A 26876-nucleotide genomic window follows, 5' to 3' on the forward strand; every position below is an offset into this window, starting at 1 on the left:
CTCATTTTCTTCTTTTCCCATAAAACCCACTGACTATGTCTCTCCAGGGGGCAAATCTGTGTGCTCCCAGCTGCAATTCTTTGATCCTATGTACTCTGCCTTTTTAATTGCCTTCTGAGTTTTTAGAAAAAGAAATCACTATCCAATTTCAGATTAAACTGACCATTCTATTTAATTAATTCTGCAACCAGCATTTCCACCACCCAATGGCACACCTATCCCTTTATCCTGATCTCCTTTTTCTTTTTGCCATAATTCTTGCCACTAAATACTGTGCACCTGGTATGTTTGTTATGTCTCCCCTGCTAGAATATAAGCTCCACGAGGGCAGGACACTTTGTTGGGTCACTGATTCAATGAACAAACAGAGCCTGACACACACCGTACAGCTGCTCAGTAACAGAGAAGGAATGGTCCCGCTTAAACTCTTGTGTCTTCTAAGACTATTCATCTTCAAAGAAGACATAAACAAGATTTTATTATAGCAATATGCTATCATTTTTAAATGACATTAAAGCACTGGTTTTCAGGGCCTCCCTGGTGGTGCAGGTGGTTGAGCACAGTGCTATGAAGCTGTCCGCAGCCTCTACAGTGCGGGTTCAATATCAGCAGGCCGAGGAAATACCCACATGGTGAGGCAGACCTCTCCTGTCTCGCCCGCTGCTCCCCTCAGCAATGTATTTCAGTCAGTATGCCTGTTCTGTTCCCCACTCTGTCTCTGGTGAATCCTCTTACCCTCCCGCACTTCTGGCCTGTACCCTGGTTCTTATATCATGAATAAATAAATCTTTTAAAAATTAATAAAATAAAGCACTGGTTTTTAAAGTATGAATTTTCTCCAGACTGTCTAAGCAAAAAAAAAATGTTTCCTGAGGATCATGTAGTCATGGTTTATATTATATCATTCATATGCAATATCCAAGGAAGTCGCAGGCCCCTGACACCCTGGGTGAAAATAACAGCTTCAAAGAATGAAGAATCTGATTCTAAAATACCAGTCCTGAAGCAGGTGTCCACAGCATGGCGCGCACCAGTCCAGACACACACACCAGGCAACCGGGTCCAGACACACAGTCTCAAAAAGTCAGCACTTTCCTGGACTGGGTGTAAAAGTTTGGGTAAGAAAAGCACGTACTGCTTACTCATTTCTAAAACCTCAATGTTTAATTTTTCCTCTTCTTAAAATGTTTTTTCAGACTGTGGAAAAGCTAGCAGGTGTATAAATTTGTCAGACTTTCAAAAAGTTCTCATTTCTTCCTTTAACAGAGCAAATGATGAGAGATCATTTTCCCACTGGTTAAAAACAGCATATAAACATTTGCCTCAACGATGTCCACAGCTTTTAGTCCAAGAATTTCATCCAGGGGCATCAGTCTTTCATCGGAACGAGTTCAAGACTTTTGACATTCCTTTTTCCGAACTTTTGATTTTGGTGCTGTGAAAAGAAGAAAGAAAATGAAGAGGCAGGTTCATGTCAGACTCTCTTCACACTGGTTTAAGTGACCTGTGTTATGTACAGTATGGAAAACTGACCGTTGGGATTTTCTTGTTTGTAGAAGGTCTTTAACATGGACACTGCTTCCTCAGCCCGATATCCCGGAATGCACTGGAGAAAGGAGAAAGCTGGGAATGAATGCAGACCTATAAACACATGCAGGATTTGTAAATATACATCAGCTAATGTTAGCACACTTCAGAGATATTAGTAATATGGGCAGAGAATGATATTTCCAAAGGAATGGATATACAGTAAGTCTTCTCTTAATATGACCAATCGATTCTCAGAAACTATGATTAAGCAAAAAAAAAAAAAAACATATAACACCAGGTCCCTGAGCTTCATTCCATGTTGGTGGGAATTTTTTTTTAAAGAAATAATATGAGGGCCTCCCCGGTGGCGCAGCGGTTGAGCACTGGGTTGCGAAGCTGCCCGCAGCCTCTGCGCCGCCAGTTCGATCCCCGGCTGCTCCCCGGCCACCAGAGGAGGGTCTCACATGGCGCGCAGACCTCTCCTGCCGCCCGCTGCTCCCCTCAGCAGTGTACTTCGGTCCTTCTGCCTGCTCTGCTCCCCGCTCTGGCTCTGGTGAATTCTCTCACCCTCCCACGCTTCTGACTGTACCCAGTGCTTCTATAAACAAACAAACAAACAAACAAACAAATAAATAAATAACTCTTTTAAAAAAAGAAAAAAGAAAAAGAAATAATATGAGCTAAACAAGGTCACTTAAGAAACTGCTGTATGGCCTCAGTCAGACAACTGTCAATCCATCAATTATTTCACAATCAACTATTATTAGTTATGGGTTATGTGATCTTGATAAGATGCTGATAAAACTTTCTATGCTTCAGTTTCCTCCTATGTAAAATCAAGCTAATTACAGCACTTACCTAGAAGGGTTTTGTGAGGATTAAATGAGATTAAATAAAATAAAACCCGATAAAGAGCTGGCATATCCTAAGTGTTCATTAAACATTAGCTACTTTTATTGCTGGTGGCCCAGTAAGTATTTGCTGCTATAGAGCTAGGGCTGCCATTCCACAACTAAAAATGATTTTTTATTTTTAAAAAGTTGTTAAAAAAATATATATGACAGAGCTATAAGTGACTCACAAAGGTTAAATAATTTACGACCATGTCTGTATAAAAAATATGTCTATCCTGACGTGGAGGATTATTTTGAGTATCTACTTGGTTCTACTTTGGTATCTAACTGGAGAGAAGAGATTGACACATATGGAAAAACAAGAAATTGCAACACAACACTAAATAGTATATGAAATATTACATGGAGAAGATGAAACTTGCACTTGCCTTAAAGGTAGAGAACATCTAAAGAGGCTGAGCACAGCATGTCAGAGAAAGAATAGGAATAAACTTAGATTGTATATAAGGAAGCCAAATGGTGGGTAGAGGGAGGGGATTTTTAAGCATAAGGAAAACAGTAAAAGAGATAAAATGAGGTCAAAATATATAGGCTTGTCCCAGGAGTGTGGACTTGATACGTGGCACCCTCAGACAGAGTGATACAACAAATGGAGATTCTAAGGAAGCAGAGCCAGGATGGGAAGGAGCCAGCACACAGGACAGCAGGGGGCCTAGAAAGACCCCACTTTGGGCCTCAGCTCAGAATAACCTTCCCTTTCTCCTTTGCCTTCAGTCTAATCTTGCCCAGACCTACAAAAAATCTGCAGAGACCTTCCCCATCAAAACAATGAGTTCAATGCTTTTAGACACCACATATGAGACCACACAGTATTTGTCTTTCTCTAACCTTTCTTAATATAATGCCCTCAAGGTCAAGTCATGTTGTCACAAGTGATAGTATTTCCTGCCTTTTTTATAGCTGAATAATATTCCAGTGTGTGTGTGTGTGTGTGTGTGTGTGTGTCCACACACATACAATTTCTTTACAGAAACAGAAGAGTGGCAGCTGTATGGGAGCCAGAGAATGGGAGGAGTAGTGAGGGGAATGGTTGCAGAGTATGCATTTCCAGTGATAAGAAAGCTCAGGGGCTATATAGCATGGTGCTTATAGTGTATTGTATGCTATAAGCATTGAAAATTACTATGAAAGCAGAGCATAAATGTTCTCACCCTAACAACAGTCACAACACGATGGTAACTACGTGAGATGAAGGATATGGTAACTAATCTTGTTAACATTAGCAATGTAAACCACAATACATATGTGTATCAAATCATCACAGTGTACATCTTAAGCTTACACAATGTCATAAGTCAGTTATCTCTCAATAAAGCTAGAGGGAAAGAAAACAATAAACTACCTTCCACTCTGCCCTCCAGACAAGCTTTAACCCTATTATTTCCTGAGAACATTCCAGACTCAAGGTTGTCAGTGCGGTTCTCGTTTTTTGCCTCAACCTCATCCTCACTGGCTTGTGCTGCTGGGATGTCACCAAAGCTGCCCTGTCAGGACCCCATGACCCCCTAGCGACCAAACCCCTGGTCCCCTTCCCATCTTCCTCAAGTCTGTGCAGTTACAGCAATTACTGACCATACTTTTTGCAAGTTAGCTCCCTGGGATGCTAGTCCTTCATCCTTCCCGCCAGCCCCTTCTCTTACCACGTGAAGTGTTGTCCCGGTGCCTGGGCACCCCATCTCTCCTCTTGCTCTCTCACGGCACTCACATGGCAGGTCAGAGTGTTCTCCTCTCACGTGACTGAGTGCCATGGCTCTCAACCTTGACTGCTCAGTACAATGGTTTGAGAGCTCTCCATCTCCCCATCCCACTCCCAGCCTCTGATGCACTGGTCCAGGATGGGGGCCAAGCACCAGTGTAGTTAAAAGCTCTCCAGGTGAGTCTCAACTGCAGTCAGGGACAAGGCCTGTTGAGTTACAGGGGGAGACGGAAACTGCATCTCTCTAAGATACCAAGATATTATTTTCAAGCATTCATTGGGGATTTATGGCTTTGACAAAAAGCACATATTCTTATTAAATAAATTTTAATGGAGCAGATTAAATAATATAATTTTAAAAAGATTTATTTACTTATGCATACAAAAGCTGAGGTGTAGGCCAAAGGTGTGGGGGGGTGAGAGGATTCACCAGAGACAAAGTAGGGAGCAGAACAGGCAGATCCGCTGAAATACACTGTTGAAGGGAGCAGCTGGAGAGACAGGAGAGGTCTGCTGAGCCATGTGGGTCACCTCCCTGGCCGGGGATCGAACTCTTGCTACAGTGGCTGGTGATAGCTTCACCGTGCTGAGATTTAACCCCTTGCGCCACCAGGGAGGCCCTTAATAATATAAATTAATCACCATCATTGTTGAAAACAATAGTTCGGAAGGTATCTTCTATGAACTTTAATGCTACTTATAACATAGTATTAAAAGAATTTATAACTGCATTATGAAAACAGTGGTCCACCTCCCACAAACCTGGTCCTCATTCTTCCTCCCTGACCCAGTCAAATAGAGGAGGAAAATACAGCATTCGAAAATGTATAGCATCGATGTTTTCTTTAGAATCTCAAAACTTAAAACACCTAACTTAACTTCAGATCTGGAGAAATCACTTCAAACCATGGCCATTCTTTTCAGTGAGTCCTTGCAGCCAGGTGTCCATACCACAAATGAATTTATTTGATCATCCAGATCCACCCTGTGCAGAGATGTGTCCGACAGGACTGTTAGTGCACTCGATATCACTGACATGCTGGGGAGAAACAGTCCACTCCCACCTGGTAACTAAGGGCTCACCTTTGTTCATCCCCGAAGTTTTGAGAAATTCTTTACCTCTTATCAATGAAGAACAGTCAGGAGTTATTTGCAAAGAGTCACAGAGAAGTGATAGGCAAAATCAAGTTGCTTTGTAGATTTTTTTTTTAATGATGAAGCTCATTGTACTGTTTACTCTCCATCATTTTATTGTAATTTCTGATATGATGTTAAAATTATCTATTCTAAAATATACAGGAGTGGTTAGGAAAGCTAATGTTCAGCTGGTAAAACTCAAAACAGCATGTCTTCCAAAACTTGTTCTCATTGGGATTCAGTCAAATTTAGTCTTTCTTAGATACTTAATATCTGCAGTCTTTGACGTTAATTGCCTGCAACATCCAGCATTTAAGTCCTTTTCTTTTAAAGCATAATACTTTTAGGATTACTTTCATATCATGAAAAGAAAAATAACCAAACAAGTTGATGAAAATTGATATGCATCTATAGTTCAAACTATGAAAAATAAATTACTCTTGTTCATAACCTTAAACAAACATAAAACTAGGACAAGTGGCAAGATTAAAAGGAAAGTATAATTTCTTAGAGAAAATGAAAGAAATATGGATTGTGGTATCTGGGGGAATTTTTTTTTTTTTTTTTGTGGGACCCTCGCTGGTGGCCGGGGATCAAACCGGCGCTGCAGAGGCTGCGGGCAGCCTCGCAACCCAGCGCTCAACCACCGCACCACCAGGGAAGGCCCATGGGGGAAATTTCACAAAAAAAAAGGCAGGGGAAAAATAACGAAAATGTAGGTTTGATTGCCAGATACCAAATATAATACATCATAATCAAGCAAAATGATTGAATATGAGCAAGAATATATTGTGTTCACTTTAATTAACTCTACTGTACTGACAGCGGTTATGCATCACTCAATCTTATTATCATAGCTGGAGCTGGGAACTTTTATTGAGAGAAAATGCCAGTAGTGGGAGTGGCTTCACACATACCTGAAGGCATTGGTAAGGACAGTCTGGAGGTACCTCATAAGGCTAGGGACTCCCTTCAGGAAAGAATCTCTCTCTTTTTTTTTTTTGTTCATTAATGCTTTATTTAAACATACCCTCCTTCATTTTTTCATTCCAAAGGGTTTTGTAATCATATTCCAGTTTCAATATTTTTTTTAATCTTATATTTTCTTTTTTTAATAATAAATTTTATTTTTATATTCCCCATACAATTTCAACCCCCCCATTAAGATTGCTAGGCATTCACCAACAAACTATTACCTGTTGTCGTTTACTAAGGCATAAAATAAACTTCACTAGAAATCCTGGGAGCCTGACTGGCTCCATCATGGCTTCTTAATACACTGATCACATACTAACTGTTTAAAAGCTCATAATGAGATCAAAGCAATTAGAATGAAAGAGCAAAAGCAGGTCAACTTACCTGAAATGGTCTCCCAGTGTTCGGTAAATCAGCAGAGGCAATATTCAGAACAGAGCCACAACCACCAAATCGTTCATTTTGACAGCCATATACAACCAGTGGGATTTATACGAAAGAATTAAGGTGCCTGACTGGGAAAAAATATTTGCACTCTATACAACTGATAAGGGACTGATCACAAAGATACACAAAGAACTCACACGACTCAACAAAAACAAAGTAAACAATCCAGTCAAGAAATGGGCAGAAGAACTTAAAAGACATTTCTCCAAAGAGGAAATGCAAATGGCCAACAGGCATATGAAAAAATGTTCACCATCCCTTATAATCAGGGAAATGCAACTCAAAACCAAATTGAGATACCACCTTACACCACTCAGAATGGCACATATCAAAAAAACTAGCAACTACAAATGTTGGCGAAGATATGGTGAAAAAGAAACTCTCCTGCATTGCTGGTGGGAGTGCAAACTGGTCTGATCACTATAGAAAGCTGTCTGGAGGTTTCTCAGTCTACTAAAAATGGTACTTCCATATAACCCGGCATTTCCACTACTACAGATCTACCCAAAGGACACAAAAACATTGATCCAAAAGAACACCTGTACCCCTGTGTTTATTGCAACACTATTTACAACAGGTAAAACCTGGAAACAACCCAAATGCCCAAAAATAGATGACTGGATCAGGAAGATGTGGTATATATACACAATGAAATACTATTCAGCAATCAAAAAAGATAAACTCATGCCATTCGCAGCAACGTGGATGGAACTAGAAGGAATTACGCTCAGTGAAATAAGGCAGAAGGAAAAAGAAAAATATCAGATGGCTTCACTTATAGCAGGAATATAGGGGAACCAAATAAGACATCAGTGTAAAAAAACAATAATAGTACAAAACACAACAAAGCAAAAACAGACAATTATATATCAGAGACATTCTGCAGGGGAGGAGGTGGGAGAGGGATCAGAGGGAGGGAGGGAGGAGCCCAGGGACTGAGGTGATGGTGCACAGGTGCACTGGGGAAGGAAACTCTATAGGGACTACACCTGAGGGAGTGGGGGGAAGCAAATATTGTTTAAAAATGAACAATGATATAAAAAATTTTAAAATTTTTTAAAAATTTATAATAAATAATTTTTTTTAAAAAAGAATTAAGGTCCTGCAGAGAATGTGGCATTCAAGTGTATATCGTGACACCACTAGGTGGGTTTCTGTTTATTCCAGCTGGAGAGTAAAGTTCATGCCACTCTTAAAAGCCATTAAGCTCAGGCTGAGTGTTAAAAACATGCAATCCAGTTACACAAAAGAAAAAAGATTTTAAAGGATTTAAAATCAACATCTTGCTATTGCAAATAGAGTAAGACTGAACATGTAGCTGATAAAAGTTCGGCTTAGCACATTCGCAGGTGTCTCCCACTTCACTTTTTCAGAATCATTAGAGAATTGGAGCCAGAAAGGAGGAAGAAATTTAATCCAGGGATTTTCACCTTTTAAAAACAACAAATGGTTCCCTGTTTGTCTCCAGATAGAATATTATCCTGCACCCCAATACAAAACAGGTGAAAGCTGAGCCACTCTGAGGCAGTGTGGGGAGAGAATTCTCAGGTGATCATAAGCCCCTTTATAAAGGAGAGATTATACATGTTATCATAATCAAAAACTTCTGTATTATTTTTAACATGATGGAATGACTGATACATATACAGTAAAATAAGTACATAAAAAATACGAACGTGTGAAACTAAGTTTTTGAATTGCCAGGCAATTTTTTTCCCTTTATTTATGAACTTTGCTAATGTGTCATTTTTTTTAATATTTTATGTAATTCTTAACCAGGTAATTTTTTAAAAGAGCTCAGAGACTAATTTGTTATAGTCAATATCTATATTGCTCTACTCAAGGCACAATTCAAAGAGCTATATCTTTCAATTTCCCATTTTCTTACAATTATATCACAAATTATTTACTTATTGCTTCATAATTATTTCTGACTTAAAATTTTTCACATATTGTAATAGGTATTCATGGCAAAAATAAACAAATGAAAACATATAAATAAAGCAAAATTTCAGATCACCTATAATCTATTGTCCAAAGGCAAATATTCTTTAGACTTTTTCCTAAGCAGTTTTATCACCTACTTTATGATTTACTTTTACCTAACAAGTTAATTATATGCTTTTATTTCTCTAACTTACTTATTTATAGTTATTTATAGTTATTTATTTAATAGTTACAGGTTTGTTGATATAAAAGGAAATAGGTCATTTTACTATTGGAAGGTCATTTCTAAAATTTTTTGATGAAGGGAATACCTTATCTTATAATAGGCATCTTCTATAATTGGTTTGATAAATCGGTTTCCTATTCTAGAAGCTGGCCGTTGCTGCGTTCACGCGCACAGACATGGATGACATCAAAGGATACTCATCAGGCGGAGGGCAGCAGCACACATGACGCATGGCTCCACCGTGACGTACAGCACCGTGTGTTCAAACACCTCCGCGGGGCTCCTGCCGCAGCCCCGGCACCAGGCGAGGACCTGGTCGATGGCCACCATTTCTGCATGGCGGGTAGCCTGAAAAGAAAGAGGCGCTGGCATTTACAACTGTTTTACAATTTTCAAAAGTAAATATAAAACAATGGCCTATTGCTTTTGCCAACGTTTCCATGACACCCTTTCCAACTGTCAATTGCTGGACACCCTTAGCAATTGACACTGCACTCCCTAGTTCAAGGATCACCACCTCACCAAGCCAAGATGCCACAGGAAGTAAGCTCTTTTTATATTTAAATACCAAGGACAGTGGGGAGACTCTCAATTATAATGCCATAGCAATGATAAATCTCAAAAAAAAAAAAAATCCAAAAAAGATGAGGCTATGGTTTCTGAATATTTTATAAAAAAAGTTTGAAACTTTCATAAGCTTGTGCTCCAGTTTGAAATGGCTGTCAATGACCTCACTCTAAGCAAATCTATATTTAGTTTACTAAGATGTCATCATTCACATTTTCTTTGGGATCAGATTTAATATGCTGGCTGATAGTAGAGATCAACCACATCTAAATGTGATCCTGCCCATGACATTTGTAATTATGCAGCCTTTGTCAACTTACCTAAGTTCTCTAAGTCTTGGTTTTCCGTGTGTACTGTGGGGTATACTGGTATCCACATCTCATAAAGCAATCTGAATTACATGAAGCACATATATATAGCACCCTGCTGAATTTTAATGTTTGTGATCACTGCCTCCATCGGCAAACTTACACTGAATGTGAGCTATGTATAAACCACTACACTAAATTCTGTGGGAGATAAAAAAAATCTCAGTCTTCCTTAAGCATATAATGGGGGTTGGGGAGGCAAATAGAAAGATGCTCGTTTACCTGGGACTTAGAGCAGGGTGTGGAATTGCTGGCACAGTGGCCCCATATGCCTGGAGGCCAGGGGGCAGGGTGGGGGATAGAGTGATGCTGCCCCAGAATTACAAACTCAAAGCTGGAAGATACTTTAGAGAAGAGATTCCCAAGCCTAGCTGCATCCAGAACCAACTGGAGAGTCAAAACAGTTTCCCCTAGTCGAACACTCTTAAAAATCAAAGAGAATTACTGAATTCAATTGCCCCATTGAAGAGTTCTCAATGAATAACTGGGATGAGCTGAATCATCTCCACCAGCACCCTCTGCTTCTACTGCGGAAGAACCAGAAACTAAGCCACGTTAGGATGGATTGACAAAGCAGGGTGACAGGCAATAGTGGAGGCAGTACTGGAGCCCAATAGAACTCAGATCTCCTCATTTGGGTTTGAGAGTCCCTCTACACTGTGTTTATAGGGCAATCTTCTATAGGATATACACACCAAAATAAATCCAGTTTGATATCAAGGTATAGAAGAAATCAGGTCATTAAGAGTGGTTAGAAGGCTCTCATTAGGACAAAGTTCTCATGTAAAAGCTACGGTACTGAACCACCAGGTATAAATAGGGAGATAGGACAATTATTTAAACTACACAGTTTCTGCACTGCCTGAAATTAAAGCAACTCATTTGACATGGCAAAAAGAAAAAAAAAATTACAGAATTCTACTCCCAAATAATCATCTGTATATTCACTAATTGCTGTACTATGTGTGTATTTCATGAATATTTTTAGACCCACACAATAGCTGCTTTCTGAATCTGGGTTCCTACTTTGCATGTGTTTTGCTAAATCTGTTTCCTTTTTGATAGATGTGATGGATGAACTTTAAAGTCCCATAACACCAGTACTAACAGCAGCTTTCTACCTGGCTCTCAAGATTGTAGTCTCTGAGAGGTGTTATGGTTATAAACTACCCTTGAGTCTCCTACTATAATCACAACATTTAATACTTCAAATTTACCATGAAATACTGTTGCGCTATGTTCTAGAAATGTTGCCTTAATTCATGAACTTCTCAGCCACAATAAATTAAAAGTCACATAACTATTAAGGTATATCTACTACACATAGGCAGAGACAGCAAGTGGTAAAGCTTTTATTCCACTGAAGTATGTGATAGAAGAATACCTTTCTTTATGTATCCTTTATACAACCAGTTTAAAATTGAGGACTTAAAAAAAAATTTATTTATATATTTTTTATATCATTGTTCATTTTTGCAGTGTTTGATTTCTCCTTCCAGGTGTAGTCCCCATAAAATTCCCACCAAGGTATCTGTCAACCATCATGATAGATTCTTTTTTTTTTTTTTTAATTAAAGATTTATTTATTTATTTATACATATAAGCACTGGGTACAGTCAGAAGCGCGGAAGGGCAAGAGAACTCACCAGAGCCAGAGCAGGGAGCACAGCTGGCAGAAGGACCGAAGTACACTGTTGAGGGGAGCAGAGGTCTACTTGCCATGAGGGATCCTCCTCCGGTGGCCGGGGAGCAGCTGGGATCGAACCGGCGCTGCAGAGGCTGCAGGCAGCTTCGCAACCCAGCGCTCAACCGCTGCGCCACCAGGGAGGCCCCATGATAGATTCTTGTGCTCTTCCCTCCCCTGTTTTGATCCCTTTCCTTCCCCCTCCCCTGCTGAAAGTCTTGGATTTATAGTTTGCCTGCTAGTTTTGTCTTTTTTTTCCCCCTCTGTTCCCTTGTATGGTTTCCCTATTCCTCCTATAAGTGAAACCATCCATTTTTTCTTTTTCTTTCTGACTTATTTCACTGAGCACAATCCCTTCCAGCTCCATCCATGTTGCTGTGAATGGCATGAGTTTATCTTTTTTTAATTTCTGAGTAGTATTCCACTGGGTATATAGATCACACCTTGATCGACTCATCTGTTTTGGGGCATTTAGTTTGTTTCCCTATCTTAGCTATTGTAAATAGTGCTGCAATGAACATAGGAGTGCAGGTTTCTTTTTGAATTAATCTTTTGTGTCTTTTGTGTAGATTCCTATGAGTGGAATTGTTGGATCATATGTAGATCCATTTTTAGTAATTTGAGGGTCCTCCAGACAGCTTTCCATAGTGATTGGACCAGTTTGCACTCCTACCAGCAGTGTAAAAGGGTTTAAAATTGAGGATGATTTCTTAACTTACTTTTTAGGAACACATCATTTAAAGAATTAAGAATGCCATACAAGTTAAACTGAAGTTCTAAAAATCAAGAACTTGCATATATTAGTTTATTTAAAATGACACTCTGAGGTTATAAAATTTCCCTCACATGTCACTGAAGTGTTAAAGTAAAACTCCATGAAAAGAAAATTAGTCCTGAAAATTTAATTGCTTCATTAAATTTTACTGAATTTCCCAAAATTAAAAGAACAAACATTTGCCACTATCAGAATCAAGAAAATAAAAGGCACTCAAAAAAGCAAACGATGTACAAAAGTGAACAATGATGTAAAAGATATATAAATAAATTATATGATTTAAAAAAAGAGAGGGCCTGGGCCTCCCCGGTGGCGCAGCAGTTGAGCGCTGGGTTGTGAAGCTGCCCGCAGCCTCTGCAGTGCCAGTTCGATCCCCGGCTGCTCCCCGGCCACCGGAGGATGGTCCCACAGGGTGCGCAGACCTCTCCTGCCACCCGCTGCTCCCCTCAGCAGTGTGCTTCGGTCCTTCTGCCTGCTTTGCTCCCTGCTCTGGCTTTGGTGAATTCTCTCACCCTCCCGTGCTTCTGACTGTACCCAGTGCATGTATAAATAAATAAATAAATCTTAAAAAAAAAAAAAAAAAAAAAAAGAGGGCCTTCCCGAGTTGAACGCAGTGCTGTGAAGCTGTCCGCAGCCTCTTCAGTGTGGGTTTGATCCAGGCTGGCCAGCCGGCCAGCTGGCTGGCCAACCCACCAGCCGGCTGGCCAGCGAGAATCCCACATGGTGCAGCAGACCTCTCCTGTCTCACCCGCTGCTCCCCTCAGCAGTGTATTTCAGTCAGTCTGCCTGTTCTGTTCCCTGCTCTGTCTCTGGTGAATCCTCTCACCCTCCCGCGCCTCTGGACTGAACCCCAGCTCTTGTATAAAAATAAATAAATCTTTTAAAAAACAAATAAAAATAAAAGAGAGACAGAGAGAGAACTGTTATGGGGAAGCCCTTCGATCAGATCTATGGGACTCTCTAAGCGGCGGTATTCCCACGGATGGATAAGTTCATTCCACTCCTACCATCACTGCCATGTGCTTGCGATTACACCACTCGACTCACTCACATTTTTGGTTTGATTAACTTCATTTCTTCCCTTCCCGACAACTTCATTGTTATAGACCATCAGGCAGCCAACAGGAACCTCAGTATTTTCTAGGGCATCTTTTGCCTGAAAGACAAAGTAAAAAATCTAACATGTAATGTTCACTACTTGAAAAGATTACAGGAAAGAAAGAAACACAGATGAGCATGGATAGAACAAAGGAAAAAGTAACACAAGCAGCAAGATTGCATTCTTCAGGCGTATATCACAAACTACCCACAGGCTCGATCTGTCCCAGTTCTATAAAAAAGGTTAGTTAAATCATGCCCAGCTGATGCAAAGGTGGAAAATCTGAAACATTCTAGGGTTTACAAATATATATAAATAATTTGCAAATGCACCATGGTCTCCTATAGAAAGGAAAGTCAGAAGGAAGTGTGACAGCTAGGGAGGAGGAGAAAGCTAAATAGCAATACGGTTCAGGCCATCATCCCACTAAGAATGTTATTTAAGTTTAGGACAGCACATCACGCCAGGTACACAAGTCATTTATTCATCCAACAAATATTTTTTGAGCGTTTTGAGGCAGGTAAATTATCTTGAATTAGTCAAGCTGTCCTAAGTGCAGTAACAAGTGTCCTTATAAGAGAGACACAATGAACTTTGACATAGAAAATTGAAAGTAATGTGACAGTGAAGCAGAGAGCAAGATCTGAAGATGCTACCCTGGTGGCTTTGAAGACAGAGGAAGGGGGCCTGACTCAAGCCAGGAATGACTAGAGCTAGAATTGGCCAGGGCATATTCCTCTGCACCTCCATAGTTGCACAACCCTGCAGTTGCGCTGGTCCAGTGAAACTGATTCCCAACTCCTGGCCTCCAGAACTATGAGAGCATAAGCTTGTATTGTTTTAAGCTACCAACTGGGTGGTAATTTGTTACAGAAGCCATAGGAAACTAATATACTCTATTAAAAGGAAGAAAGAGCAAGCTAAATAGGATATTTGCAAACCTCATATCAGACACATCAGTCAGTGTCCATTGCCACTGTACTGCAGGACTAATATGAAGTCATGGGTGACCCAGTTCCTCTTCCAGGATGCTCTCCTGAATTGCTATGCCAGTGAAATACAGAAGTACTGTTCGTAGAGTAACATGCCTTTTGAGATTTTGCTAATTTTGATAATGTTCCAAGACATCCATCTTTGTTTTATTGGTTTTTTTCACCCCCATAACAAAGTGGTGTTTCTCCCTCCAAACACCAACTCTTTGATTCAAACAATGGATCAAGTAGTTAAAGCAACGTGGAAAGCTACCACTTGAGGAGGACCCAGAATTGTGCTGCAACAGAGCCAATGATGCCATTTTGGATTCAAGCCTCTGTGTATCAAGAACCTCACTTAGGCTCAGGGTGAAGTCAAAAGGAGTGGATGAGCACCATCTGAGAAACGACACTCAGGTTTGTCCATAACATAAAGGATTTGCCAAGGATAAAGAGAATGTAACACTTAGCATGTCTGTGGTTGAGATGGCGAACAACCTACAGTTGGGTTAGATTAGGATGCCCCGGGGGAACTCCGAGAAGTAGTTCCTGAGGAATTGACCAATGAGTCGTTGGAACTGGACAGGAATGCCCACTAGAATAAGAAAAAAAATCTGCAGGAGAAAAAGAACCCCAAAGAAATTTTCTAGGAAAGGGTTTAGCAGAACCCTTTGGCTGACCTCAGCATGCTCCTTAGAAGGTGTGAAAACAGGGGCCTCCTTGGTGGCGCAAGGGGTTAAGTCGCAGCACTATGAAGTTATCCGCAGTCACTGTAGCACAAGTTTGATCCCCGGCCAGAGAGCTGACCCCTATGGCACAGCAGACCTCACCTGTTTCTCACACTACTCCCCTCAGCAGTGTATTTCAGCAAATCCACCTGTTCTGCTCCCCGCTCTGTTCCAGTGACTCCTCTCACCACCAGCTCCCTGTACCTCTGGCCTACACCTCATCTCTTGTATGCATAAATAATTTTTTTTTTTAAAGTTATGAGGGCCTTCCTGGTGGCGCAGGCAGTTGAGCGCCACACTTTGAAGCTGTCCACAGCCTCTGCAGCACGGGTTTGATCCCAGCCGGCCGGCGATGATCCAACATGGCGAAGCAGAACCTCTCCTGTTGCGCCCGCTGCTCCCCTCAGCAGTATGTTTCAGTCCATCTGCCTGTTCTGTTCCCTGCTCTGTCTCCGGTGAATCCTCTCACCCTCCCATGCATCTGGCCTGTACCCTGGTTCTTGTATAAAAATAAATAAATCTTAAGATAAATAAATAAATAAATATAAATAAAAAGTTATGAAAACACAGACCTAACACCAAAAGGTTCTCATTAATAGAGAGGAATGGTCATGGGCTATATTGTCTACAAGCAAAAAGATGATGAGGAAAAGAAACAAAACAAGCAAACCACCACCAAGATCCTTCTGAAAAGAGTGCCATGTCCTCAAGAAAAGCTGCAGCCCATCCTTCAGGACATTTTCCAGGAGAGACTTTGTTATTCTAGGAGAGACAGCTTTTGGCAAGTTATCACTCCTGAGGACCCTTCAGCGGGATGAGATGTGGAGGTGAAGACAGTGACAGTGAAACCCCACCCCGTGTAGGCCTCGCCTAATGTGTATGTCTGCGTGTTCGTCTTTAACAAAAAAGTTTGAAAATTAAATATGTATACACATATCTACATATGCTATCAAGTTCAAAGTAGATTTAACTAAGCTGAAAATAATTTTCAGTCCATCCCATCTCATACTTTCCAATGCTCCCACCAACTCTTCTGTAACCTCTGATCGTTTCTTTATGAATGCAAAAGAACCTAAGCAAAACAGATCTGAAATTTGTGCAGGTTAGTTTGAATTAAACCATCTTGTCTTTAGGGGGAGAGCCCAAGTTTCAGTTACTATTTAAAATGTCAACTTGGGGGCCTCCGCAGTGGTGCAGCGGGTTGAGCACCATACTGTGAAGCTGTCCGCAGCCTCTACAGCGCGGGTTCAATTCCCAGCCTGCCAGCCAGGAAACTCACATGGCGTGGTAGACCTCTCCTGCCTCGCCCACTGCTCCCCTCAGCAGTGTCTTTGGTCCGTCTGCCTGTTCTGCTCCCTGCTCTCTCTCTGGTGAATCCTCTCACTCTTCCGCGCCTCTGACCTGTACCCCAGTGCTTGTATAAATAAATAAACCTTTAAAAAAAAAGTCAACTTGGTCTTATGTAAGTTAACAAATAATCACCTTTCAAAATAAAAAAAAACGAAACCTCTTTTGCCAGTCCTAACACTGGTCTCTGCTCCGTCTGTAAATGCCATTTCTTTCTTTGGCAAGGGCCTGCCTGTCAAGATAATGGCAGCTCTAGGAGAGAAGAGACTGTCGTTTCTCCAAAGCCATCAGTCCCAGAAACGACTTTCTTATGATGTGGTGGTAAGAAGAGGTGACGGCAGACAGACCGCACCCTGCACAAACCCTTAATGAGTTCCCGGATATATTTTCCTATGATAAACAAAAAATAGCAGAAAAGACATATTTAGCCAGAACAATTCTGAGGCAAAAAATAATAACATCCAAAAAGTTAAATCAAGCTACAACTGTTACTATCAATGACAGTTTGCCCTCCATCAATTTATTTTATTTATGCATACAAGAACTGGGGTGTAGGCCAGCAGTGCAGGAGTAAGAGGATTCACCAGAGACAGAGTAGGGAGCAGAACAGGTGGACTGACTGAAATACACTGCTGAGGGGATCAGCAGGCGAGACAGGAGAGGTCTGCTGCGCCATGTGGGTTAGCTCCCTGGCCAGGGATCGAACTCATTCTGTAGTGGCTGGAGATAGCTGCACAGTGCTCAGACTTAACCCCTTGCACCAGCAGGGAGGCCCCAAGCCAATGTTCTTTATTCTTGTAGGTCCCTAGTTCTCAACCTTTGTGGAGCCAAAATCCCTTTCAAGAATTTGATGAAAGCTATAGACTCATTTCTAAAAGGTGCATACACATAATACATTTATACATAGTTTCAGGGTTTCTAGATCCGCTAAAACTTGGGCACCTAATTAGGACGCCATGTTCTAAAGAGATATCTTGATCATTTCCTAACCCAAGACAAATTCCTCTATTTCCTTATAATTCCTTGTTTTGATTAACTTATTCCTTCCTTTCCACCAACTCTCTTCCCCTTTTTCAAGATACAGAAAGCATCCTATAATTTATCTCAAGTGACTTGCTCAGGACTTCATCACCTTTTTTCTGTTACAGCTTCAGCTCTTATTTTTGACCCTGGGCATATTACCTATTAATTCTTTCATTTGTGTATAGCTCAGTTTCATCAAGTAAACTGTGCTCCTGGGAAACAAGCACTAGATCCTGGTTCCAGCAAGCCTGTCTCACACGCCCAGCACAAGGCACACATGGGAAATGCTTAATCGCAGTGTGTTCACTGAAATGGATAGGTGTCTGCTTGATTTCTTTTTGAATTTCCTTTTGTCCTAGCACAATGTTCGAGTAATACTAGGTATCTGGAAATGCATTATGCAAACTAGACTAATACATGAAACTTACAAAAGATCTCTCTCTCTTGTTCAAAGCAGAAAATTTGAGGATGAAATAACCACACATCAAACAACAAAAACCACTTATAATTCCAACACCCCAAAATATGATCACCATTTATTATTCTGTGACAAAGGTTTTTCAATTCTTCTTATGCCTTGTGAATTATTCCTAGAAGTGGGTACTAAATGCACAGAGCTATAAAACTACGAACAATGGATATGTCTAGGCAATGAAGGGAGTAAAAAAAATTCAAATGTCCAATTAGGACATTTTGTCTTAGACATGTTGTCTAAGACATGGTAGTCACGGTAATGAAAATGAAAGGCAGAGACTTCCAGGAGGGAGGGTAGGCAGGAAGCAAGCACAGCACAGGAGAGCTAAAGATGGACGTGGGCTCAAACTTCACAGTTACCAGCTCTCTAACTCTAGGGAATTTATTTAATTTTCTAAACCTCAATGTCCCCCCGTGAAAATGAGGACAGTAATACCTACCCCACAGGCCATCCGCACTCTATGTCCCGAACTCTCTGTATGTAGTGAGAGTGCAAACTTGTTACTCATTTTCACATTTGTATCCACTCTAGATTTAGTCTATGTTGTGATAATTGAAACAATAACCTTTGTTACCTGCTTAGCAATCCAAAAGAAAACTGTGATCACATAATGATTGAACAAAACAGTAATATTTAGAGTTTAATCATTTCATCAAAGAATAACAACAAAAGTCATATAGATGTTACTTCTCACCTTCAAGATTGTCAAATATTAAAGAGCAACAATTCCTGGGCTAGTGGGACTAGGAGTGGAACAAGAGTTTTGATCTGCTGGGGATGGATCATTTCAGGGCAGTGCTTTCCAGCAGCACCTTCTGCAGTGATGGAAATGTTCCTTGATCTCTAATGTCCAAACTGGCAGCCACTGGGCACATGTGATTATTAAGTTTCACTTTCTGTGGTTTCAGTAATCTGGTCAACCAGCGTATTATGGACAAAAAGATATTTTGAGAGAGAGCGATCACACTCACATAACCTTTTCCCAGAATATACTGTCATTACTGTTCTAGTTTATCATTGATCATTGTCATTAATCTCTCACTGTACAAAAAAAATTTTTTAAACAGAATCTGGATACTAGACTCTTTTTTTTTTTTTTTTTAATTTTTTTTTTTTTAATAGAGGCATGTTTTATTTATTTATTTATTTATTTGTGTGTTTTGTTTATACATGCACTGGGTACAGTCAGAAGCACGGGAGGGTGAGAGGATTCACCAGAGCCGGAGTGGGGAGCAGAGCAGGCAGAAGGACCGAAGTACACTGCTGAGGGAAGCAGCGGGCGGCAGGAGAGGTCTGCGCGCCATGTGGGACCCTCCTCTGGTGGCCGGGGAGCAGCCGGGGATCGAACCGGCGCCGCAGAGGCCGCAGGCAGCTTCACAACCCAGCGCTCAACTGCTGCGCCACCGGGGAGGCCCTAGACTCTTTTTTTTAAAAAGATTGATTGATTGATTGATTGATTGATTGATTTATACAAGCACTGGGTACAGTCAGAAGCGCAGGAGGGTGAGAGAATTCACCAGAGCCAAAGTGGGGAGCAGAGCAGGCAGAAGGACCGAAGTACACTGCTGAGGGGAGCAGCAGGCAGCAGGAGAGGTCTGCGCGTCATGCGGGACCCTCCTCCAGTGGCCAGGGAGCAGCCGGGGATCGAACCGGCGCTGCAGAGGCTGCGGGCAGCTTCGCTACCCAGCTCTCAACCGCTGCGCCACCGGGGAGGCCCTCTTACTGTATGAAATTTATAAATAAATTTTATCATAGGTGTGTATTATGCAAAAGAAACAACATTATATACAGTTATATAGGATTTGGTACTCTCCCCATTTGCAGGCAGCCACTGGAGGTCTTGGAACATAGCCCCAGCTACTGACTTGAGAAATATAGCTAACGTGACTGAAGAACTGAATGTTTAACTATTTCACCTTCATCTAAATAGTCACATGTGGGCCTCCCCGGTGGCGCAGGGGTTAAGATGCAACCTATGAAGCAAACCGCAGCTACTGCAACATGAGTTCGATTCCCGGCCAGCCAGGGAGAAACCCAGATGGCGGGATAGGCCTTTCCTGTTTTGCCCACTGCTCCCCTCAGCAATGTACTTCAGTCAATCTGCCTGTTCCATATCCCGCTTCTGTCTCTGGTGAGTCCTCTCACCCCCCGCATCTCTGGCCTGTACCCCAATTCTTGTATAAAAATAAATGGATCTTTAAAAAAATAAATAAATAGTTACATGTGCTAGTAGATACCATCGTGAGCAGCATGGTTCTAGAAGGCCATCTAAAAATATCTGTATGGTTTCAAAACAAAAGTACCATGGGGTGGGGGTGAAAGGAAGATAAGCCAAAAGAAGAATTACTTAAGTTTAGGAGGAGGAAGGTAATCGTAATCAAAAAGAAAATATATAATGCCACTTACTTAAACTATATATCAAAATACATTTTAAAAAATCCTTACAGTTTTTGCATTAAAAAAGGTATATGTGTATAAGACAGAGAGATCTAGGAAAGGATGCTGCCAAATGTTTATAATGTGATCTCTGGCAAGAGGTTAACTATTAACCTGCTAAATCATTTTATAATTTGAATTTCTATGAAATTCTATAATCATAAAAAGAAAACAATATATTTCTATTTGGAAATAAAGGGAATTACTACATTAAGGGATAAACTCAATTTTTTTTAAAGATTATTTATTTATGAGGGCCTCCCCGGTGGCGGAGCGGTTGAGCACTGGGCTGCTAAGCTGCCCGAAGCCTCTGCAGTGCCAGTTTGATCCCCAGCCGCTGGGGCGAGGGTCCCACATGGCATGCAGACCTCTCCTGCCATCCGCTGCTCCCCTCAGTGGTGTATTTCGTCAGTCTGCCTGTTCCGCTCTCCGCTCTGGCTCTGGTGAGTTCTCTCACCCTCCCACACTTCTGACTGCACCCAGTGCTTGTATAAATAAATAAATAAATCTTTAAAAAAAAAAAAAGATTTATTTATTTATGCATACAAGAACTGAGGTGTAGGCCAGAGATGGGGGGTGCGGGGGGCGGGGGTGAAAGGATTCACCAGAGACAGAGTGTGGAACAGAACAGGCGGATTGACTGAAATACACTGCTGAGGGGAGCAGTGGGAGAGACAGGAGAGGTCTGCTGCACCATGTGGGTAGCTCCCTGGTTGGCAGAGATCGTACTTGTGCCAGGCAGGGATTGAACTTGTGCCGTGCTTCAGTAGCTGCGGATAGCTTCATAATGCTGTGACTTAACCCCCTGTGCCACCAAGAAGGCCCTGATAAACTCAATTTTAAAGCTTTTTTGTATCTATGTAGCCAAATTGCCCTCTAGAAAGGTTGTCTCAGTTTCATCAACCAATTAGCAAACTACTCACATACACAATCCCCCAAACAAAAATGAGGCATTATAATTTTTTTCAACTTTACCAATTTACTGTGTGAAAAATTGTATCTTGGGCCTCCCTGGTGGTGCAAGGGGTTAAGTCACAGCACTGTGAAGCTATCAGCAGCCACTGCAGCACGAGTTTGATCACAGGCCAGGGAGCTAACCCACATGGCGCAGTAGATCTCTCCTGTCTTGCCTGCACCCCTCAGCAGAATATTTCAGTCAAGCCGCCTTTTCTGTTCCCCACTCTGTCTCTGGTGAATCCTCTCACTGCCCCCCTCGCACCTCTGGCTGCACCCCAGTTCTTGTATGCATAAATAAATAAATATTTTTGTGCCTCCCCTGGTGGCACAGCAGGTTGAGCGCTGCACTGTGAAGCTGTCCACAGCCTCTGCAGTGCGGGTTTGGTTCCTGACCGGCCAGGGAGAAACCCACATGGCGTGACAGACCTCTCCTGTCTCACCAGCTGCTCCCCTCAGCAGTGTTTTCGGTCATCTGCCTGTTCTGCCCCCCGGCTCTGTCTCTGGTGAATTCTCTCACCCTCCCATGCGCCTCTGACCTGTACCCCAGCTCTTGTATAAATATTTAAAATAAATATATAAAATTTTTTAGAAAAGAAAAATTGGGGGCCTCCCAGGTGGCGCAGCGGTTGAGTGCTGGGTTGCGAAGCTGCCCGCAGCCTCTGCAGCGCTGGTTCGATCCCCGGCTGCTCCCCAGCCACCGGAGGAGGGTCCCACATGGTGCGCAGACCTCTCCTGCCGCCCGCTGCTCCCCTCAGCAGTGTATTTTGGTCCTTCTGCCTGCTCTGCTCCCCGCTCTGGCTCTGGTGAATTCCCTCACCCTCCTGCACTTCTGACTGTACCCAGTGCTGGTATAAATAAATAAATAAATCTTTAAGAAAAAAGAAAAATTGTATATCATTTTTATTTCATTTATAACAGTAAAATCATACAGTTGTTCACTTACTTGCCAGTTATTTGTATCTCTTTTATAAACATGTAGATATTCTTTGATTTTTTTCAGTACTAGAGTATACATCTTATTAGTTTGTAAAGTCTGTTTATATATGAAAGCTATCTAACACATCCTTTTATTTATGTTGCAAATATGTTCCCTCTTTGACATTTCTTATTTTATATGTTGTTGTTTTAACATGTAGATGTTTTTAATGTTGCCGTAATTAAAACAAATCAGTTTTTCTTTTATGTTTTCTACCTTCGATGATATACTTTTTATTTTCTCCATTCCAAGTTCTCCAGGTCTACTCCAAATAAATGCTATCATTTATTTACTACTGGTTATTCTGGTTTTATTTTCTGGCTTTATTCTATATCTTCAATTACTTCTTTACACTATTACTACAAAATACTTTGATAAATCTTTTTATAGTAACCCATAACTTCACCATATTAATTAATTATTTTTTATCATTCTCCTGTAGTCTTTATTAATTTAGCAAAGACAACATCTATGTATTGAACATATTATGGTAGGTGCTTATGAAGCAATAACTCTCTTAATTTATATAATCTGTACAACTCTGTGAGACAGCCTTTATATACCCATTTTATAGATGACACTGAGGCCAAAAGGTTAAGAACTTGTCAAGGTTAATTTGATGTCAGCTATTCTGAGGTTTGAACACAAGCCTCTCTAACCTCTAAACTTATATAATAATTTGTGTTCTGCTTGTTTAATATCACATGTAATTGTGATAGTTAACATTACATATGTACCTGATATTGTACATCATGAATCTCCATAAAAGGAGAGGTGCTGTGCAGTGAACAGGTGTTATTTTCCTCACCCCCCACTTGCACACAGCCACCTTGGAATACAAGTCCCATTGTGCCATAAACTAGACTTCCTGAGTGGGAGAGCTACTGGGAACTCAGGGCAGAGCTGAACAGTCAGGTGAAGCTATATAACACAGAGGCAGGCAGGCCCACCTGTTGTTTCAGCTTGCACACAGAGGCTTGGAGAGACTTAAAAAAAGGTAAGTGGAGGAGACAGGCAGAGACACTTGCAAGAGACTCACCGGTGAGAGGCATGTGGGAAAGCTGTCCTTGGCAGAAACAATGGCAGCATTATCTTGATTTGTATGATGATTTTGAATTTTCTCTCTCTCCTTCCTTCCTAACTCTCTGGGGCCTGCTTAACTCCTTTCTTGTGGTTCTCTGCTAAAAGGCATCTTAGACTTCTAAGCTTTCCATTTGGAAATAATGGCTACATGGAAGCAAGCTTTCAGGCCTCAGCATGTTTGCTTTGGACTCATCCCCCTTTGGCTGGGCATTTGTCCACGAGAACATGGGTAATTTAGTGGGTTTTACTGGGAAACTATTAATGGGAATATTTTTCTTCTCTTCTCTCTTAATGCACACCAATTCTATTAAAGATCTTTAACACTAAGTGTCTGCTTCCTTTGCATTTATGCAGCAGAGAGCTGGAACCCTTTTACAACGTACACTCCTTATTAGTCTGGGGTCACATGCTAACAATATCCATAATGATTTTAATAACAGCACATTATCCAACACAGTGATACACTCCAATTTAATTATTTATTTCCCTTTATGAGAAGGTTGGAATCTTTCCTGGTTTTTACCCATACATGACACACATAAAACTGAAATGACAATGATTACCTTTATCTTTTTCAACTATTTCCTTAAGATAAATACCATGGCATCATACTGCTAAGTCAAATGATACAAATGCTTTTTTTTTAATTGTGGCTGCTAATTAATTACATTATGCCAGGATGACTTCCCAAAATATTGCACCTATTAGGTGAATACAGTTGTGCTCATTTTTCACAAAACCTGATTAACTTTAGTAATAACTCCTTACGTTTGTATAGTAAAAGCACTGATTAGGATAGAAATTCTATAGTGTAATCCCTTTCTTTTAAACATCAAGAAAGTAAGACCCAGAAATCGTTCACTTCCCTGGTAACATTAGAGTCAGTTATTTGTACTGGCAACATAAATACGTCTACTCTATACAATGCTATGGGGATGCTAGTATTCTTACTATGACATACTCAATGATCATTTCAGTTTCAAATTCTTCAGTGTACATCAGAGAGTAACTTGCTACCTCCAGATCTGCCTCTAGCTATGCTTCTGCTCTGATCTGTTCTCAGAAGTACAAGTACATTTGCAATTACTCCAACAATTCTTCAAAGGGAAATTTCTTTAGGTGCAAGGGAATGGTCAACAAAGCACAAGATTTATGACAAGCATATTTTTCTCTTTGTTTAAGATCTGGAAGAAACATGTATAAAGCCAAAACAAACAAAATAAGCTAAGGGCCTCCAGAACTCTGTAGGGATAGATAAACTACATAATCACACTTAATTATCTATAATCCAATTAAGAGACAAAAACATCAAGGCTAGCAGTTCCTGTCCCAAGATTCTCGGCTTGTGTCCATGCAGGTGTCTTCTTTAACAAACTTTTCCCTTTTAAAGGCAGAGCAGCAGTTCTCTGATCACCTGTGCCTATGAAGGTGCCTCTTTTTTCCTTTCTCTTTTTCCTAATAAACCTGTCCTTTTCAATTAAAAAAAAAAAAAAAAGGTCAAGGTTACAGAGATCTTAGTGGGCTTTAAGAATAAGTCATGAGGGCTTCCCTGGTGGTGCAAGGGGTTAAGCCTCAGCACTATGAAGCAATCCGCGGCTACTGCAGCACAAGTTCAATCCCCGGCCAGAGAGCTGACCCACACGGAGTAGCAGACCTCTCCTGCCTCACCCACAACTTTTCTCAGCAGTGTGTTTCAGTCAATCTGTCTGTTCTGCTCTCCACTCTGTCTCCGGTGAATCCTCTCACCTCCCACACCTCTGGCCTGTATCCCAGTTCTTGTATGCATAAATAAATAAATCTTTAAAAAAAAAAAAAGAAGAAATCATGAAACCAAGTTAGTGAGTCATGACCAGCATTTTTTTTTCAAAATGAAATAAAATACCAGGAAAAGTAGACAGGGAGAATTAGCACTGTTGCATGAGATTTTTGCTTCAATCATAACTGTGCATGTGTTACTGGGTTGTAACATAAAATAGATTTTTTTTGCACTGAGTCACTTTCAAAAAGCTATGAGAATCAATGCGAAAGAACACTATGTCAGTAACAAAAACAAATGGATAGATGACCTAATGTATCATAGCTTAGAGGAAAATATTTGGTTATAATATGAATGAATGCAGGTGAAGTAATGAGGTCAGAGAAGAAAAATATACGGAATCTGCTTGAGAGCTGATTTCCCAAAGCAAAGCACAGTGTACTCAATAAACATTTGTGCAATGAATAAATGAAAGAATGACCGGAATTTAATTAACTAAGTTAATTAATGGAGACCACTAAGGAAGGAAGGATATGATATATTAAAAAAAAAAACCTTGAGGACTTCTCTGGTGGCGCAAGGGGTTAAGCACCGCACTATGAAACAAGCCACAGCCTCTGCAGCACGATTTCGATCCCCAGCTGACCAGGGAGCTACCCACATGGTGCAGCAGACCTCTCCTGCCTCGCCCGCTGCTCCCCTCAGCAGTGTATTTCAGTCAGTCTGCCTGTTCTGCTCCCCACTCTGTCTCTGGTGAATCCTCTCACCCCTGCACCTCTGGCCTGTACCCCAGTTCTTGTATGCAAAAATACATAAATCTTAAAAAAAAAAAAGCTTGAGAATATTTATTTTACAGAGGCATTAGAGAAACATAAAATTGTAGGACACACCATAGATACATGAGTCTGTACTCGTATACGCGCATATACACATACATGCGCCAAATGGCATATATGTATATATGCAAATACACGCGCGTGCACACACCTTCATGCCTATCAGGGAGCTCGCGGGCACACACAAGTGAGTAACGCTCGGATTACACACAAATCTGATGAGACCTTAACCAGAAATACTGACGGGATAGAGGAAATCAAAGGACAGCGAGCAGGAGGGGGGGTGGCTGAATGGCAGAAACTGTACAGTGACTTGTTTTTATGCTTCTCTCTACCAGAAACATCCTGATGTCTTCCTGCCGACCTTCCCCTAGATTTCAGGGATCGGAAACAAAACACACAACTTGGCTGGTTCGCGAGCGCGTCCAGGGCGCCCGGGACGCAGCTCGGACGCGCCCGCGCGCCCCGAAGAGGGTTAAGTTTGGGCACCCCCCATGCCTGTGAAACATAAGCCTTGTCTGCACGTCTCCTTCCTCCCTCCCGAGCCACTGTGAGAACGCGCTGCAGAGCATCCCAGGGCAGCGCAGCCAGCGGCCGGCCCCGCGCACCTGGGCGCGCACGGGATTGGGGGTCGCGAAGGCACCCCCGGGACGTTTGCGCACACGCTCAGCTAGGGATGAGGGCGGGAGGAAGGTCCCAGCCCCGGCCTCCACCGCCCGGGCTCCTCACCATACGCATAGCCTCCTCCATCCACTTTTCGATCTCCTCCGCCGACACGGAACCCACACCTCCGGCCTCGGGCGCGGACTCCGCCTTCGCCTCCATGCAGTCCCCCGGGCCGCGGCGCGGCCGGCCGGAAGCGGAACGCGGCGGGCGCGGGCTCCTGTTTCCGGGGGAGCGGAATCGCGGCGCACGCGGGAGCG

At 41.6% G+C, this 26876-nt stretch overlaps 1 protein-coding gene across 4 annotated transcripts; it reads right to left on the reverse strand.

Annotated features, from left to right (window-relative positions):
* Positions 1 to 466: 466 nt before the first annotated feature.
* Positions 467 to 26809, reverse strand: ADAT2 (adenosine deaminase tRNA specific 2). 4 transcript variants are annotated; one of them, XM_037520499.2, is made up of 6 exons: positions 26683 to 26809; positions 13318 to 13422; positions 9070 to 9220; positions 6637 to 6743; positions 1534 to 1606; positions 467 to 1435 (listed from the first exon to the last, which is right to left on the reverse strand). In XM_037520499.2, exons 1-6 carry the CDS (start codon positions 26776 to 26778, stop codon positions 1392 to 1394), a joined length of 576 nt encoding a protein of 191 aa, XP_037376396.1. In that variant the 5' UTR covers positions 26779 to 26809; the 3' UTR covers positions 467 to 1391. The 4 variants fall into 4 exon arrangements, with proteins under 4 accessions (XP_037376396.1, XP_054553872.1, XP_037376397.1 ...); XM_054697897.1 differs by lacking the exon at positions 467 to 1435 and having other exon boundaries at positions 1537 to 1641; XM_037520500.2 differs by lacking the exons at positions 467 to 1435; positions 1534 to 1606 and adding an exon at positions 4870 to 5125.
* Between the last annotated feature and the right edge of the window lie 67 nt (positions 26810 to 26876).

This window comes from Talpa occidentalis, unplaced genomic scaffold (genome assembly GCF_014898055.3).
Source record: "Talpa occidentalis isolate TD23 unplaced genomic scaffold, MPIMG_talOcc4v2.1 talOcc4.2, whole genome shotgun sequence".
Taxonomy (NCBI): domain Eukaryota; kingdom Metazoa; phylum Chordata; class Mammalia; order Eulipotyphla; family Talpidae; genus Talpa; species Talpa occidentalis.

Bases quoted from the DNA above. Each gene is read 5' to 3' on its own strand.
- ADAT2 (XM_037520499.2), bottom strand. From the start codon at position 26,778: ATGGAGGCGAAGGCGGAGTCCGCGCCCGAGGCCGGAGGTGTGGGTTCC. The intron at 13,423-26,682 runs GTGAGGAGCCCG...TTTGTCTTTCAG, and splicing joins TGGAGGAGGCTATGCGTATG to GCAAAAGATGCCCTAGAAAA. The intron at 1,436-1,533 runs GTCAGTTTTCCA...TTCTTTTCACAG, and splicing joins CAAACAAGAAAATCCCAACG to CACCAAAATCAAAAGTTCGG.